Source organism: Hyperolius riggenbachi, chromosome 7 (genome assembly GCF_040937935.1).
Source record: "Hyperolius riggenbachi isolate aHypRig1 chromosome 7, aHypRig1.pri, whole genome shotgun sequence".
Taxonomy (NCBI): Eukaryota; Metazoa; Chordata; class Amphibia; order Anura; family Hyperoliidae; genus Hyperolius; species Hyperolius riggenbachi.
This window is the reverse complement of record NC_090652.1, coordinates 133,385,893-133,402,206: the sequence shown is the minus strand read 5'-3', so window position 1 is coordinate 133,402,206 and position 16,314 is coordinate 133,385,893. Positions and strand designations below refer to the sequence as shown.

The following is a 16,314-nucleotide window of genomic DNA, read 5'->3' as shown; positions in this document are numbered from 1 at the left end:
GAGGTCCACAACCTCTTCCTCTCCAAATCCCTCACCATCCTCGCACTCACTGAGACATGGCTCACCCCCTCTGACTCTGCCGCAGAGGCTGCCCTCTCCTACGGGGGGCTTCACCTCAGTCACACCACCAGACCAGACAACAGGACTGGGGGAGGGGTGGGTCTGCTCCTCTCCCCATCCTGCACATTCCGTGTCCTCACTCCACCTTCCTCCCTACAATTCACATCATTTGAGGCCCACACTATCCGCCTCTACAATCCCCTCCCAGCCATTGTTGCAGTCTTATACCGCCCTCCGGGCTCCACACGACAATTTCTCGACAACCTTGCCTCCTGGCTCCCACACATCCTCTCCTCTGACCTCCCCACCATCATCCTCGGGGATTTCAATATACCCATCAATGAACCCAAGAACTCTGTTGCGACCCGGCTACTCGCCATAGCCAACTCACATGGCCTAGTACAACACACCAACGCCCCCACTCACACTGCACGTCACACTCTCGACCTTATATTCACTAAATCCACCACCATTGCAGACCTCGACATCGCACCATTTCCACCCTCAGACCATTACCTTCTCGCCTTCAACCTCCTCACGGAAGGCACCTCCAAACTACCCGCCCACCCACCTGGTCGATGGCAGCGAGACCTACGCAAGCTCAACCCTGGCGTCCTTGCTGACTCCCTCCATGGCCTATCCTCCACTCTCCCCAACCTAACCTGTCCTAATCTTGCTGCAGCTCAGTATCACCAAATTCTCTCATCAGCCCTAGAGAGAGCTGCTCCACCAATATTCCGCCGCAACCGACCCCCTAACCCCCAGCCCTGGCGCACTACCCATACTCGCAACCTCCAGAGGGAAACACGCGCCACTGAACGAAAATGGCGGAAAACTCGACTAAACCAGGATTTTCTACAGTACAAAACTAACCTGCAGCAGTTCCACACTGCCCTTGCTCATGCGAAGCAGGAATACTTTACCAAGCTCATCGGAGCACAAGCTTCCAATCCCCGGCGTCTTTTTAGCACCTTCAACTCCCTGCTTAAACCCACCCCCCCACCTTCTGTTTCCTCCCTCTCTGCCACAGATTTAGCCACCCACTTCACCAACAAAATAGTCTCCATCCGTCAGGAAATATCCAATCTTCAATCTTCACCTCCCACCTGCTCACAACCTACTCCTTCTCCACCCTATCCTCCCCTCACCTCCTTCACTCCTACTACCACTGAGGAGGTCAACCACCTACTGCAGACTTCCCATACCACTACCTCCCCCCTTGACCCTATCCCTTCTGATCTACTTCAGCCTCACTTCACGGATCTGGCCCCAGTCCTCACTACCATGTTTAACCTCTCCCTATCCACAGGCACCTTCCCCTCAGACTTCAAGCAGGCCACTGTACTGCCTCTGCTCAAGAAACCCTCCCTCGACCCCTCGCTACCCTCCAACTACCGCCCGATCTCCCTCCTCCCCTTCGCCTCAAAACTCCTTGAGCGTCTGGTTCACAAACGCCTGACCCAGTACCTCAATGCCAACTCACTACTAGACCCACTGCAATCTGGATTTCGGCCTGCCCACTCAACCGAAACGGCTCTCACAAAAGTGGTCAATGACCTTGCCTTAGCTAAAGCTGAAGGTAAATACACCATTCTCCTCCTCCTTGACCTTTCAGCAGCTTTTGATACAGTAGATCATCCCCTACTCCTCCAGTCCCTCCAATCCATGGGCATTCACGATCTCGCCCTGACCTGGCTTTCATCCTACCTCTCCAACCGCTCCTTCACGACCTCCTTCAATGAGTCCTCGTCCACCCCCAACCACCTCTCAGTGGGAGTCCCCCAAGGCTCGGTCCTTGGCCCCCTACTGTTCTCCCTATACACATCCTCCATTGGCAAGGTTATCTCCTCCATGGGTTTTAACTATCATCTGTATGCAGATGACACCCAAATCTATCTCCACACCCCTGACATATCCACCACTACCATGGACAAGGTCTCCTCCTGCCTATCTGCCATCTCCTCCTGGATGTCCGCTAGGTTCCTAAAACTAAATCTAGACAAAACGGAATTTATGATCTTCCCACCCCGGTCATCCCTGGACCTCCCAGATGTGCAGGTCACTGTTAACCACACTACTATTCACCCTACCTCTCAAGCCCGCTGTCTGGGTGTCACCCTGGACTCCGCACTCTCCTTCACTCCCCACATCCAAAACCTCACAAAGTCCTGCAACTTCCACCTTCGTAACATCTGTAAGATTCGCCCTTTCCTGACCCCTGCCACCACCAAACTCCTCATCCATGCCCTCATAATTTCCCGCCTCGACTACTGCAATGCCCTTCTGTCTGGACTCCCTAAGACCCGAATAGCCCCACTGCAGTCCATCATGAATGCGGCTGCCAGAATTATCCACTCCTCCCATCGCTCCACCAGGGCGGCTCCCCTCCGTGAATCCCTCCACTGGCTTCCTATCCAGTCCAGAATCAGATTCAAGATATTGTGTCTGACCTACAAATCCATCCACAAAACCTGTCCAACCTACATTTCTGATCTTACTCAGAGATACACACCAAGCCGCTCACTCCGCTCCTCCAATGAACTTCGCCTGACCGTTCCCTGCATCACCCAGTCCCATGCACGCCTCCAAGACTTCTCAAGAGCCGCTCCGACACTATGGAACTCCCTACCTCCACCCATTAGGGCAGCCCCCTCCTTCAACACCTTCAAGAAGGCCCTCAAAACTCACCTTTTCACTCTTGCCTACCACCCCTCACAATTGCTCTAAACCCACAGCCGAACTCTGGTCCCCTACCTCTCGTGTCCCTACCTCTCCCTCTAGATTGTAAGCCTTTGGGCAGGGTCCTCACTCCTTTTGTGTCCTACCTGATCATGCACCTCTATTACTGTGCACCCATGCTATGCATTTGAGTGAACCTAACTTGCCTAACTCCATGCTCCCATCCAGTGACTGACTAAGCATTACCTTGTACTCATACTGTGCTGTGTGATCTGGTTTTCTTGTATTCCTGTATTGTCATTTTGCTGTTTGTCACCCCTAAATATTGTCTGTAACCTAAATTAATGTCCAGCGCTGCGTAATATGTTGGCGCTTTATAAATACAACAAATAAATAAATAAATAAATAAGGCATTTTCCATGTTTCCTTAAAGTAAACTAGAGATCAGTAAAGTCAAAGAATCAATACTTACCCGGGGCTTCCTCCAACCCCATAAACACGTGCAAGTCCCTCATCGTCCTCCTGCGTTATACCGTTCAGCCACGATCAGCCCCTGTAGCTGCATCAGCCTGGCTCTGCATGCGCAGAAAACCCAGACTAGACCGAACTGAGTAAGTTACCGGGGCTGATCGCTGCTGAACGGCAGACCGCAGGAGGATGGTGAGGGACTTGCACATGTCCATGGGGCTGGAGGAAGCCCCGGGTAAGTATCGAATCTTTGACTTTACTGATCTCTGGTACACTTTAAGAGTCAGTTTACATCTATGTGGATTAACAAATTTAAACCAACTAATAGGGAAACATGGAAAATTCCTTCTCATCAGTTGTCTGCTGACTTGAGGTAGGGTTAGTGTCATTGTCACATTGCAAAAGAAATTCCCATTTTAGCTTCAGTTTCCTTACTGTTTAATAATGGTGTGGAGAATTTGTAATGAAGAAAAGAAATAATTGATTCTATTAAATTACAGCACAATTGTATTACCACTGCCTGCCACTCAGCCCCAGAGCATGTTTATGTTTAACAGAACCGTCACTGGTGTTCTTTTCTTAAAATCGTAATCCTTTTTTGGCACTCAATACACCTTTGGTGACTATGGCCCAATAGCTACCGTACCTTTTATATCTAATCAGCTCACAGATCTTGGCTCAAAAGGCTTCTGGCAAATATTCAATATGTACATTTAGAAACGTACCTTCTTTCCATAGACAAATAAATAGTGCTAGGACTCCTTAAGGCATGTGTAATCTGAGAGAGAGTTTTAAATAGTGCATCTGTCAGGTCGTCATCATAAAACACTGAAAAAAAATAAAAAAATAAACTTCATTTACCTTAAAACTATGCCATTTTAAATTCTTAAAAAAGAAGCTTACAAAAGATCTATAGAGTATAGTAGATACTTGAAGGACAAGAAAGAAGATTGGGAGCTCAAAATAATAAAGTCCAGCAATAAGATGCATGATAACAACACAAACACCTGTACTCACAAGTAAAGGTGCATACACACATCCGACTATAGTCTTTGGAAAATTAAAGATCACAGACCAATCTTACCACCCTTCATGTAGTATGAGAGCCATACTCTACACAGTCTTTTCTATGGAGCTGAACTCCACATCAGACAGAAATCTTTGCAAGATGCTGCACACACAGATGCTGTACAGACACAAAAGATCAGTATCTGCAAAAGATCTGTTCCTGCCAAAAATCCATTCCTGCAAATTGCAATGATAGTCTATGAGATCTGCAGATCATCATACACACATGATTTAACTGACATTCATCTGCAGATCAAGCAATCATCTGCAGATCTGAAAATCCATCCTGGTGGATCTGATCTGCGGATGAATGTCAGTCAAATCATGTGTGTATGATGATCTGCAGATCTCATAGACTATCATTGCAATTTGCAGGAATGGATTTTAGCAGGAACAGATCTTTTGCAGATACTGATCTTTTGTGTCTGTACAGCATCTGTGTGTGCAGCATCTTGCAAAGATATTTTTGTGATGTGGAGTTCAGCTCCATAGAAAAGACTGTGTAGAGTATGGCTCTCATACTACATGAAGGGTGGTAAGATTGGTCTGTGATCTTTCATTTTCCAAAGACTATAGTCTGATGTGTGTATGCACCTTAAGGGTTGCCAAACTGACCAATTTAAAATGGAAGAAAAAGTGCTTTTAAAGAACCACAATAGCCGTTCAATGGCAAAAAGTTTTCTCAGCTCACCACAACAAGTTTCACGGGTTAATACTCCTGCTTTATTAAGTAAATAATGAGTCTAATGGCTGGAAAAATGAATACCATTAGACTACTTATATACCTGATGAAGCGGGAGTGTTGGCTTGCAAAATGCATTGTGATGAACTCAAATTTGTCTTCTTTGTGATACATTGCAACTAAGTTATCAAAGTCCACACTTTTCTCCATTTTAAATTGTTTTTAATTATTTTATATTGTTGTTGCTTCCTTACCTACTAAGAGAGGATCTGCTGAACAGAATAGTTCCAAACTTCTCCAAGCCTTCAGCACACAACTCATACTCATCTGGAGCTTGCTGTGACAGCAATGCATCATCCCCACCCATGTATTGTTGCTCCTTGGGCCCCAGATAGTTAGCACTCGCTGAATATGTGCAGCAGAGTATAATTTTCTTCCATCATTGCATGTATTCCCTATACAACTAATTGCTTGGCTTGCGCTGGGTCATGTGGACGTAGGCATGGTTGAGCAAGTTTCAGAATCTGAAGGTTTCAAAATTTGCACAGGAGAGTTGGGGGCCATCAAAGAAGATTTTTAGTTGGGGACAAAGAGTGGTGGTTGTGTAATGAAAGCAGCTTTGCTTTGGTGCTAAATCAATCATGTATCGATAGACAAATAAAAACCAAAAGCTTTACTTGGTATCATGCAGTCCAAGGTATCGAGGAATTAAAAAAATGTGTACATTCTAAAGATCAAGCTACTTCTGTGTAAGCATATACTTTAAATAAGGAAGGGTACATTCTGGATGTTAAAACTTCACTGCCTACCCGCACCACAAGAAGAGGAGGATACCCTCTTGAGAACAATACGCCATATAGTTTGAACTGAGAAACTGGTTTGCTAGAGGCATGAACTAGGCCAACTGTAACACTAGAACAATCATTCCTAAACAAATGAGGGAGCCATTAAACACCACTTAACTACAGACAGTGACGTTTAACACCTTTACTGAGACATTTTATGTATAAAGATGTGAGGCAGATAGTTAGGGACTGCATCACATCTCTCAGCAACAATAACTTTATCAAATTAACAGTATCAAACACTATTCAGGTTTATGGGACTGAAGAGAAGCTTGGAATCAGCCGTGAATGCAAGCCTATACCATTTAGGGAGCTGACACTTAGTCAGCCCTCAGCTGCCTATCATAGCCATTTGTTTTCAAGGAATATTTTCCTGCTCCATCACAAACCAGCCGGATCATATGACGTTTCCAATATCATGTGACCCGGTCTAGCCAAAGTAGAGCTGGCAACAAGAGGAGGAGAAGCATCTCAGCATAGTTCTTTCAATGCAAAAAATACATCAACCTACTGTCATCATCTGAGACATGCATTGATGGGGGAGCAGTAAAATACCGTAATCTATTGCTGCTATACATAGCCCCTACCAATGTTTTGTTCTTTAGTTTCATAGCTCATTACTGAATAAATGTTCAGTTAGTTGAGATAAATAAATGCTCACGTGACAGCAAAAGCGTGCGTTATCCATGGAGAGTAAGATGGGAGACGTTTAAAAAAATGCAGTGAAATTCACAAATATATACCATTATAAACTGAGAACTTTACCATCAGCAGCAATTATAACAGTTGTATGGTCATAGAAGTCAGCTATGTCATCTTCTGTCCAGCTGTAAGGGTTTTCTGCATCTGGAAATAGATCAGCTTAGGTCATTTAACCATCAGATGTTCTGGTACATTTGTTTAGCAATCCAGAAAAAAAAAATAAGATAAATATATCAACAATGGTTGTTTCCCATGTTAGCTTGATGTTAATACATGTAAGATCATGCACCTTGGACACACCAATGGCAGAAAACCATGTAAAATAAATGGCATACAGAGGGGAAAATCATACTTGGAGGAGGATTTAAGAATACTGGCTGATACAAAGCAAGCAAATACAGTTTATACAGTGCATAAAACAGGACATAAAACACAAAATGCTAACATACTACTACTTCTGTATAAATCACAGGCAACATCTGGGGTAAGGCGTACAATTTTGGTCACACTTTAGAAAGTAGAATGATGTAATAGAACGGGTACAAAGACTGGCAACTAAATTAATCAAGAGGATGGAAGGTCTCACTTACCAATAAAGGTTGGACAAGCTGGGCATATTTGATTTGGATAAAAGTGACCTGATTAGCATGTATAAATACAGGGTGGGCCAAATATATGGATACACCTTAATACAATGGGAATGGTTGGTGATATTAACTTCCTGTTTGTGGCACATTAGTATATGTGAGGGGGGAATCTTTTCAAGATGGGTGGTAACCATGGTGACCATTTTGAAGTCGGCCATTTTGAATCCAACTTTTGTTTTTTCAATAGGAAGAGGGTCACACATCAAACTTATTGAGAATTTCACAAGAAAGACAACGGTGTGCTTGGTGTTAACGTAACTTTATTCTTTCATGAGTTATTTACAAGTTTGTGACCACTTATAAAATGTGTTCAGTGTGCTGCCCATTGTGTTGGATTGTCAATGCAACCCTCTTCTCCCATTCTTCACACACAGATAGCAACACTGCAGGAGAAATGCTAGCACAGGCTTCCAGTATCCGTAGTTTCAGGTGCTGCACATCTCGTATCTTCACAGCATAGACAATTGCCTTCAGATGACCCCAGAGATAAAAGTCTAAGGGGGTCAGATCGGGAGACCTTGGGGGCCATTCAACTGGCCCACGACGACCAATCCACTTTCCAGGAAACTGTTTATCTGGGAATGCTTGGACCTGACCCCCATAATGTGGTGGTGCACCATCTTGCTGGAAAAACCCAGGAAATGTTCCAGCTTCTCTGTGGGCTCTTGCTGAATGAAGCTAGGACAGCCACTGATGTTTCTTCATTAGTGACAGATTTCATGCATCTACATTTTGGCAAATCCAACACTGAACCAGTTTCACGAAACTTGGCAAGTAGTTTGCTAACTGTAGCATGGCAGATGGGTGGTCTCATAGGGTGTCTTGCATTGAAATCTGCTGCAATGACCCGGTTAATGCGTTCACCAGACATCAACACAATTTCTATCAGCTCCTCAAGTGTTAATCTTGGCCAAATGTCAATGGCTGTAAACAAACAGAAACATGTAAATAACTCATGAAACAATAAAGTTACATTAAAACCAAGCACACCATTGTTTTTCTTGTGAAATTCACAATAAGTTTGATGTGTCACATGACCCTCTTGCCATCCAAGAAAACAAAAGTTGGATTCAAAATGGCCGACTTCAAAATGGCTGCCATGGTCACCACCCATCTTGAAATGTTTTAACCCTCACATATACTAATGTGCCACAAACAGGAAGTTAATATCACCAACCATTCCCATTTTACTAAGGTGTATCCATATAAATGGCACACCCTGTACATCCAAGGGCAATCCAAACGTTTGGTAGATTTGTTTTTTTTTAATCCCTAGATACAAAAGGACAAGAAGACATGATCTATGCATTGAATAACTTAGGTTTTACCACCTGTGTAAAGAGAAGTTCTTCAGAGTAAGAGTGTTAAAATTTGCAATATCTTACAACGGGAGGTAGTTATGGCAATTTCTATACTTGCATTTAAAAAGTTTTGCATGCCTTAACTTTAAAGGGACTTCATAGCTATGGCTGCTAGATGTAGAAGGATCAGGGCTAGCGCTTCAACAGAGGCAAAGGGGGCAATTGCCCCACGGCCCCAGAGCCTCTAGGGGCCCCCAAGGTGTGTGTCCCCTCCCCTCCAGCTATGGTGACCCCATACATGTCTGCAGAAAATGAGGAAGCGAGACGCCATGGGGAGAAGTCCAGAGTGTAGAGCATGGTGCTGCCTCCAGTGTCCTCCCTGGATTAGGTAAGATCCTGCTGTGTGTAAACTTTGAATTTATAAGGGAAAGGCGGAAGGGGATAATGGGGTCCACAACAATGCTTTTGGGGACAAATGAACACCTAATGATTTTTTGTGGCTGGGAGTGTGGTGGGAGTTGGCTCAGGGGGGGGGGGGGGATCTTGCTGGGAGCCCCCTAGTTACTTTTGCCCTGGACCCTATTGTAGCTTCAACTGGCCCTGAGGAACATACTGCATTGGAGCAGTCAGGTAGATTATTTAAGAAGTAGAACTTACTGGTTAAATGTCTATTTTAAAAATAGATAACTATTTAGCTATGTAAATCGTTTTTCGCCTCTTGCTGCTACCCCCAAACCTACAGTCAACCAGTAATCCTCCTATAATAATGGCTAGCCACTGCCAAACTCTATACTTTCACTTTAAAGTAGGCTTGGATTTTCTTTTAACCTTTGAAGGACATTCAGATCTATGCCTGCTGGATGTGGGGGGATGATACCTTGATCCAGTCAGGGAGATGGTGTCTGTGCATGTGGAATGAGGTGCAGCAAAATCAAACTTATTGGACCTTGCTTTTTACAACCAAGAAAGCTAAGCTACTATGTAACCAGGAACCCTAATAATAATAAATTATATATATACATATATGTGTGTGTGCTGGCAATCCCTTCTCCCTTACTTCCCTTTCCTGTCATAGGTAACTACAGGTGTCCCTAAGCATTAGGTAGCCGGGAGCCCCCTCAAAGTAGCAAGTGGCACCCCTGGGTATTGGGTAGCTAGAGATGCCCCCGAACAAAGGCAGATCTTGTCAGTTAAATGCAGAGAGCAGGGTGAGTAACCTCTCATTTATTAGAACTCTGCATAGGGAAGGAGCGAGGGAGACACTGGGAGAGGGGAGTGAGCCGCCTTTCCATCTCCAGGCACCTGTGGGCACAAGCCTTCAGTGCCTTATGTTAAATCCGGCCATATACTGTGTGTGTGTGTGTGGTGTGTGTGTGGTGTGTGGTGTGTGGTGTGTGGGTGCGTGTATATATATATATATATATATATATATATATATATATATATATATATATATATATATATATATATATATATATATATATACACATACATACACACACTAGCAATCAAAAGTATGTGAACCCGTTGGAATTACATGGATTTCTGCACAAATCGGTCATAAAATGGGATCTGATCTCCAAGTCACAACAATAGACAGTCACAGTCTGCATAAATTAATACAACACAAATAATTAAATGTTTCCATGTTTTTATTGAGCACACCATGTAAACATTCACAGTGTGTGTGTGTGTGTGTGTGCCTGTGTGTGCGCCTGTGCCTGTGTGTGTGTGTGCGCCTGTGCCTGTGTGTGTGTGTGCCTGTGTGTGTTTCTTTTTATACTCTGAACTTAAATTACATCAGGCACAAATGATCTGCTAGTCTACAGCAGCTCCAGGATACCATGAACTGAAAACTCCCTGCTTCCCCTCCTCAGGGCTGCAGTGCTATTGCAAAAGTGATCAATATGTCATTAGGTTAGCATGCTTTGGATTTAACCTCTGCTGGAAACTAGGACAAAACTGTCATCAAAATGATTTTATGCAACTATTAATTACAAACGTCTAGGTCAGGCTTTCTCAACCAGGGTTCCCTGGAACCCCAGGGTTCCTTGAGGACTCTGCAGGGGTTCCTTGGCATTTTCCCCCATCGTGGGGGAAGTATAATAGAGCACACTATAATAGGTAGTACTGTAACAAGAAGCACTAAATTGGGGCATCAAGAGATGGTATAATGAGTGGCAGTGTAATGGGGGTAGTAAAATAAACAGCCACACATACTTTTAAAGACCATGCCCCCTGCAAAATAAATGCAGGGGTTCCTCGAGACCAAAACATTGTTTGCAGGGGCTCCTTGAGATCCAAAAGTTATTTGCAGGGTTCCTCCATGGTAGAAAGGTTGAGAAAGGCTGGTCTAGGTATACTACAGTACTTCTCTTGTGCTGTATGAAAACTGATTCTGCTTATTATACTTTGAATTATTTCTATGTCAGTGGGAGAAGGGCCATTTTAAGCTCTGATGGGGCCCCAGGGCAAAGGTAACCCCTCCCCCCCAATCCCCTTTCAACTCTACTGTGCTCCTTGGGTCCTTGCATGATCATCATTACAACTCATTCTGTTCCACTCATTCTTCAACTGTGCTCCCTGTCTTCATTCTGCCTCTTCTAGGTGAACTGATGCATGTTGTTGTTTAACCACTCTGCAACCGCCTAACGGCAATTGGTGGCCTCAGAGTGGCTCCCCCAGGACCACCTAATGCAGACTGGTGTGAAGTCCTGGGGGCGAAGATTAGCGTGGACCACACAGGCATCCCCCGCTGAATTACAAAGCTCCGCTCCGTAAACAGCCTGCCAGCCGCAATCAGAGCTGGCAGGCTGTAAATAAAAAAAAAAAGGCCGCAATTACTTGTACAGCGCTGCGATCTAGCTTTGTCACTGAACTGTCCCCAAGAGACGCTCACAATCTGATCCCTCTCATAGGCTGAAGTCTACAGGTATAAGGCAGTCACAGGGATTGGATTGGGGGAGGGGGGAGTGAAGTAAAAAGAAAAAAAAAAAGATGATTTTATGAAAAAAATAAATACAATAACAATAAAAAAAATTGCAGCAGCAATCAGATGCCACCAACAGAAAGCTCTGTTTGGGTCATAGAGAAGAGCCAGGCTGCAGGATGAAGACGGGGAGCACAGACGGAGCTGCATGACGGAACAGGCCAGCACAGAGGGGGGTAGGTGGATCAACTGCTCCCTTTGCCTCAATGGTAGCGCTGGTCCTGAGTGGAAGCATAGGTTATAAGTCAGCACATAGATGTTGCTCTGTGCTTTCATCTTATGCTCTGGTAGGCCATATACCATACATAAATGGTCTGCTAACCATCTATCCACCCATTGATTTTGCTGCAGTAACACATGAAGGACTGCAAGAATTATACATAAAAACCCAAAACAAAATAAAACAAACAAAAAATATCCCACAGCAGCTTTTTGCACATAAAAATGGATACTTACCTTTGGTGAGGGAAGACTCTGGATCCTCCAGTGGCTTCCTTGTCCTCCTCCATCAGGCCCCCCCAACGCGGAGACCCCCAAAGTGTGGCCGCACTGTGCCTGTGCAGTATCATGGACATGCTTGGGCTTCACGGAAAAAGCCAAGCTGAATCGGGTCCCTGCTTTTTCCGCCAAAGTCCGATCAGATCCACGCTACTGTGCATGTGCGAGCCATCCACAAGTACTTCTGGACAGGTTTGCTGAGGGGACAGCACTGGAACAGGCAGCTCCCCTTTATTCAAGTGAATAACCCTTGGGGCTATTTTTTTTCCATACAGGCACACTTTAAAAAATAAGAATGTGTCTTTCTTTTAAAAATATTTACCTTTACATAGTTGATTCTTCAGCCAGTCTAACTCCTTTACCTTGATTTGTCCATCTATACATACAATAAGAAAAAAAATAAAAATTATATCCTTACTATAAATTCTAAACACCTAACATGCAGCTTCATATTAATAATGAATGCACCAAAATGGAGCCTGAAGACAGGGGAATGAGGGTGGGATGGCAATTTAAAAATATATACAGTTAGGTCCATAAATATTGAGACAGAGATAACTTTTCTAAATTTTGGTTCTGTACATTACCACAATGAATTTTAAATGAAACTCAGAAAAAAATCCATTAGCAGCTTTTTTTTTTTTTTAACCACTTCCCAACTGAGGGGTTTTACCCCTTGAGCACCAGAGCAATTTTCACCTTTCAGAGCTCCTTCTATTCATTCCCCTATAACTTTATTATTACTTATCGCAATGAAATGAACTATATCTTGTTTTTTTCGCCACCAATTAGGCTTTCTTTAGGTGGGACATTATGCCAAGAATTATTTTATTCTAAATGTGTTTTAATGGGAAAATAGGAAAACATGTGGGGAAAAATGTATTATTTTTCAGTTTTCGGCCTTTATAGTTTTTAAATAATGCATGCTACTGTAATTAAAACCCATGAAATGTATTTGCCCATTTTTCCTGGTTATAAAACCGTTTAAATTATGTCCCTATCACAATGTTTGGCGCCAATATTTTAATTGGAAATAAAGGTGTTTTTTTTTCAGTTTTGCGGCCATCCCTAATTACAAGCCCATAGTTTATAAAGTAACAGTGTTATACCCTCTTGACATAAATATTTAAAGAGTTCAGTCCCTAAGGTAACTATTTATATATATTTTTTTTAATTGTAATTTTTTTTTTTTAATTACAAATAAATAAATAAAAAAAAATTGGGGAGTGTGGGAGGTTAGGAGTTATTTTGTGTAAAACTAATTTATTTGTATGTGAAAAAAGCTTTAGGGTGTAGTTTTACTATTGGGCCACAAGATGGCAACAGTAACTTTTTGTTTAATGCGACCTGCAAGCATCCTTCCGGACGCTTGCAGGAAGTACTAGGAGGCTAGGAAAGTTTTTTTCTTTCACAATGATCGCACTGCTTATCGGAGAAGCAGCGGATCATTGCGGGGCTTAGATCAACGAACGGGAATGGATTTTCCCATTCATTGAGTGGCGGGCGGCGTGTTTACGAGCTGGAGTGTGCGCTAGAGCGAGCGGGAGTGCATGCAGCGGCGGGAGCGCGAAAAGTACGGATTTCTCCATTCCTGGTGGTGAAAGGATGGAAAAAGGGACGGAGAAATCTGTACGCGTGGGGGTAAAGTGGTTAATAAGTATGTCATGAGGGTATATTAATGTTATTTTAGTACGTAAGGAATTACAATTGATGGGACAAAAAAAAAACAACAAAAATTAAAAAAAAAATACACCTTTATTTCCACATAATATATTGGCACCATACATTGTACTAGGAACATGATTTAAATGTTGTGATAGCCGGGACTAATGGGCAAATAAAACGGGTGAGTTTTATTTATAGTAGCATTGCATATTTTCAAACTATAGGGGATGGAATTTGAGAAATAGTGTATTTTTTTTGTGCATTTGCCTATAAAATGCATAGAAAATAAAGAAATTACTGAAAACAAGTATCGCTCACAAAAAGCTTAATTTGGGGCGAAAAAAACAACAACATATAGATCATTTACGTGTGATGAGTAGTGATAAAGTAATTGGGGAATGAACGGGAGAAGCACTGACGGGAAAATTGCTTCCGTCTTGAAGGTGAAAACACCTGTAGGTTGAAGTGGTTAAAGCAAAAAAGTAGAACATTCTAGAATGGCCAAGTCAGTCACCTGATCTTAACCCAATTGAGCATTTCCTTTGTTGAAGACTAAACTTTGGACAGAAAGGCCCACAAACAAACAGCAACTGAAAGCCACTGCAGTAGAGGCCTGGCTTAGCATAAAAATAAAATAAAATGAAAAAGAGGAAACCCAGCATCTGGTGATGTCCATGTCCAAAGGGTTTTCAACCAAGTATTAAAAATGAACATTTTATTTCCAGTTAATTTGTCCAATTACTTTTGAGCCCCTGAAATGAAGGGACTGTTAAAAAATGCTTTAGTTGACTCACATTTGTATGCAATTGTTTTGTTCACTCCACTGAATTAAAGCTGACAGTCTGCACTTAAAGAGACTCCGTAACAAAAATTGCATCCTGTTTTTTATCATCCTACAAGTTCCAAAAGCTATTCTAATGTGTTCTGGCTAACTGCAGCACTTTCTACTAACACAGTCTCTGTAATAAATCAATGTATCTTTCCCCTGTCAGACTTGTCGGCCTGTGTCTGGAAGGCTGCAAAGTTCTTCAGTGTTGTGGTTCTGCTATGAACTCCCCTTTATGCAGACTGCCTGTGTGTTATTTAGGATTAGAGCAGCTTCTATCTTCTCTCTCTTATCTTTTACAAGCTGGATAAATCGTCCTCTGAGCTGGCTGGGCTTTCACATACTGAGGAATTACAAACAAGGGCAAAGCTGTTTGCAGGAAGAAAAGAGCAGCCTGAAACTTCAGTGCATGGGGGAAAGAAACACACAAATGATCTCTTGAGATTCAAAAGGAAGGCTGTATACAGCCTGCTTGTGTATGGATGTATTTTCTATGTGTGGACATACTGTACATCAACCTACTTCCTGTTTTGGTGGCCATTTTGTTTGTTTACAAACAAACTTTTTAAAACTGTTTTTAACCACTTTTAATGCGGCGAGGAGCGGCGAAATTGTGACAGAGGGTAATAGGAGATGTCCCCTAACGCACTGGTATGTTTACTTTTGAGCGATTTTAACAATACAGATTCTCTTTAAACTACATCTGAGTTGTTTCATTTAAAATTCATTGTGGTCATTTACAGAACCAAAATTAGGAAAAAGTTGTCTGTTCAAATATTTATGGACCTAACTGTATTAACAAATCACTGAGGTAATACATGATGTGTGGTGTTGAATACAGTTCCATCAAAGCAACAGAAATATCCTAGAATGTCCTTAAAATCATCCATATTTGGTGAAGTTAAAACATTGCAATTAGTCCTTGTCCTGAATTGGGCCCCAGATTTGCTGGATCCAGTAGTGGCTGGACAGTGTGCTAGTTGGATTGTGTACAGGTGACCAGGGTTTGAATTTCGGCTTTTCCTGTTCAGTAAGCCAGCACCTATTCAGTAGAAGACCTTGGGCAAGACTCCCTAACACTGCTACTGCATATAGAGTACATCCTAGTAGCTAGTGGCTGAAGCTCTGGCGCTTTGAGTCCACCAGGAGAAAAGAGCGATATAAATGTTCTGTGTTTTGTCTTTGTGTGGTAATTTACGGCCAATGCTGCATTTCCCCTCCTGAATCATAAAAACATGCAGATACACCTCCTAACAGTTAATAGGAGCTTGGATCTACAGAAACAAGATACCAAACATAGATGCTCTACCATGATCATGACTCCTAAGACAGACACAGGTGTGTGTTGGTTGGGTGTTGGGTTGGTTTGGAGATGCACACTGCACTTCCAATGAAAAACAAGGACAGTGAGAGGTAAGAGGCACTGAACAGTCTTGAAGAATCCGGAACTAGCTTTGCCGTTTGCCACCTTTTAATTCAGCTTTAGTAAGGCTCTATAACAAATAACATGCAATTTATTTAGAACTCCACCTGTTGGTTTTGTTACAAACATTTAAGCACAAGAAAGGGCCAAATTTGCCAAAGTGCAGTAAAGACAGGATAGCTACATAGAGAAGAATAAGGCCTGGGTCTGGGGACATGACACTTGAAATATTAAGAGACTTGTTTACTGTAGCAATACAGGAGTAGTCTTTTACTTTCACAAAACCTTAACAAGTAGTGGCACGGGTGAACCACTGAAATAAATATTTATGTGCAATATGTCATGTTTCCAAAAGGACGTTTTGCTGCTATTTGCTACATTCCCTTTCTCTTCACCTATATCTTCTTTCTCTTAATAGACTGCCCCTCTGCTCCCCCTCCTCCCCCTGCTGAGACCAGTGG

The 16,314-nt window shown here is 42.9% G+C and overlaps 1 protein-coding gene across 2 annotated transcripts in view; it reads right to left on the bottom strand.

The window, feature by feature from the left end:
- The window catches only part of METTL22 (methyltransferase 22, Kin17 lysine), a 176,943-nt gene that overhangs the window by 19,988 nt on the left and 140,641 nt on the right, over positions 1–16,314 (bottom strand). The window contains exons 7-9 of one of the 2 annotated variants that reach the window (XM_068244651.1): positions 12,262–12,315; positions 6,568–6,648; positions 3,933–4,035 (exon numbers count right to left, since the gene is read on the bottom strand). In XM_068244651.1, the coding sequence (XP_068100752.1) occupies positions 3,933–4,035; positions 6,568–6,648; positions 12,262–12,315 (238 nt within the window). Of the gene's footprint in view, positions 1–3,932; positions 4,036–6,567; positions 6,649–7,415; positions 8,076–12,261; positions 12,316–16,314 lie in introns of those variants that run through there. The other variant, XM_068244652.1, reaches the window with a different exon arrangement.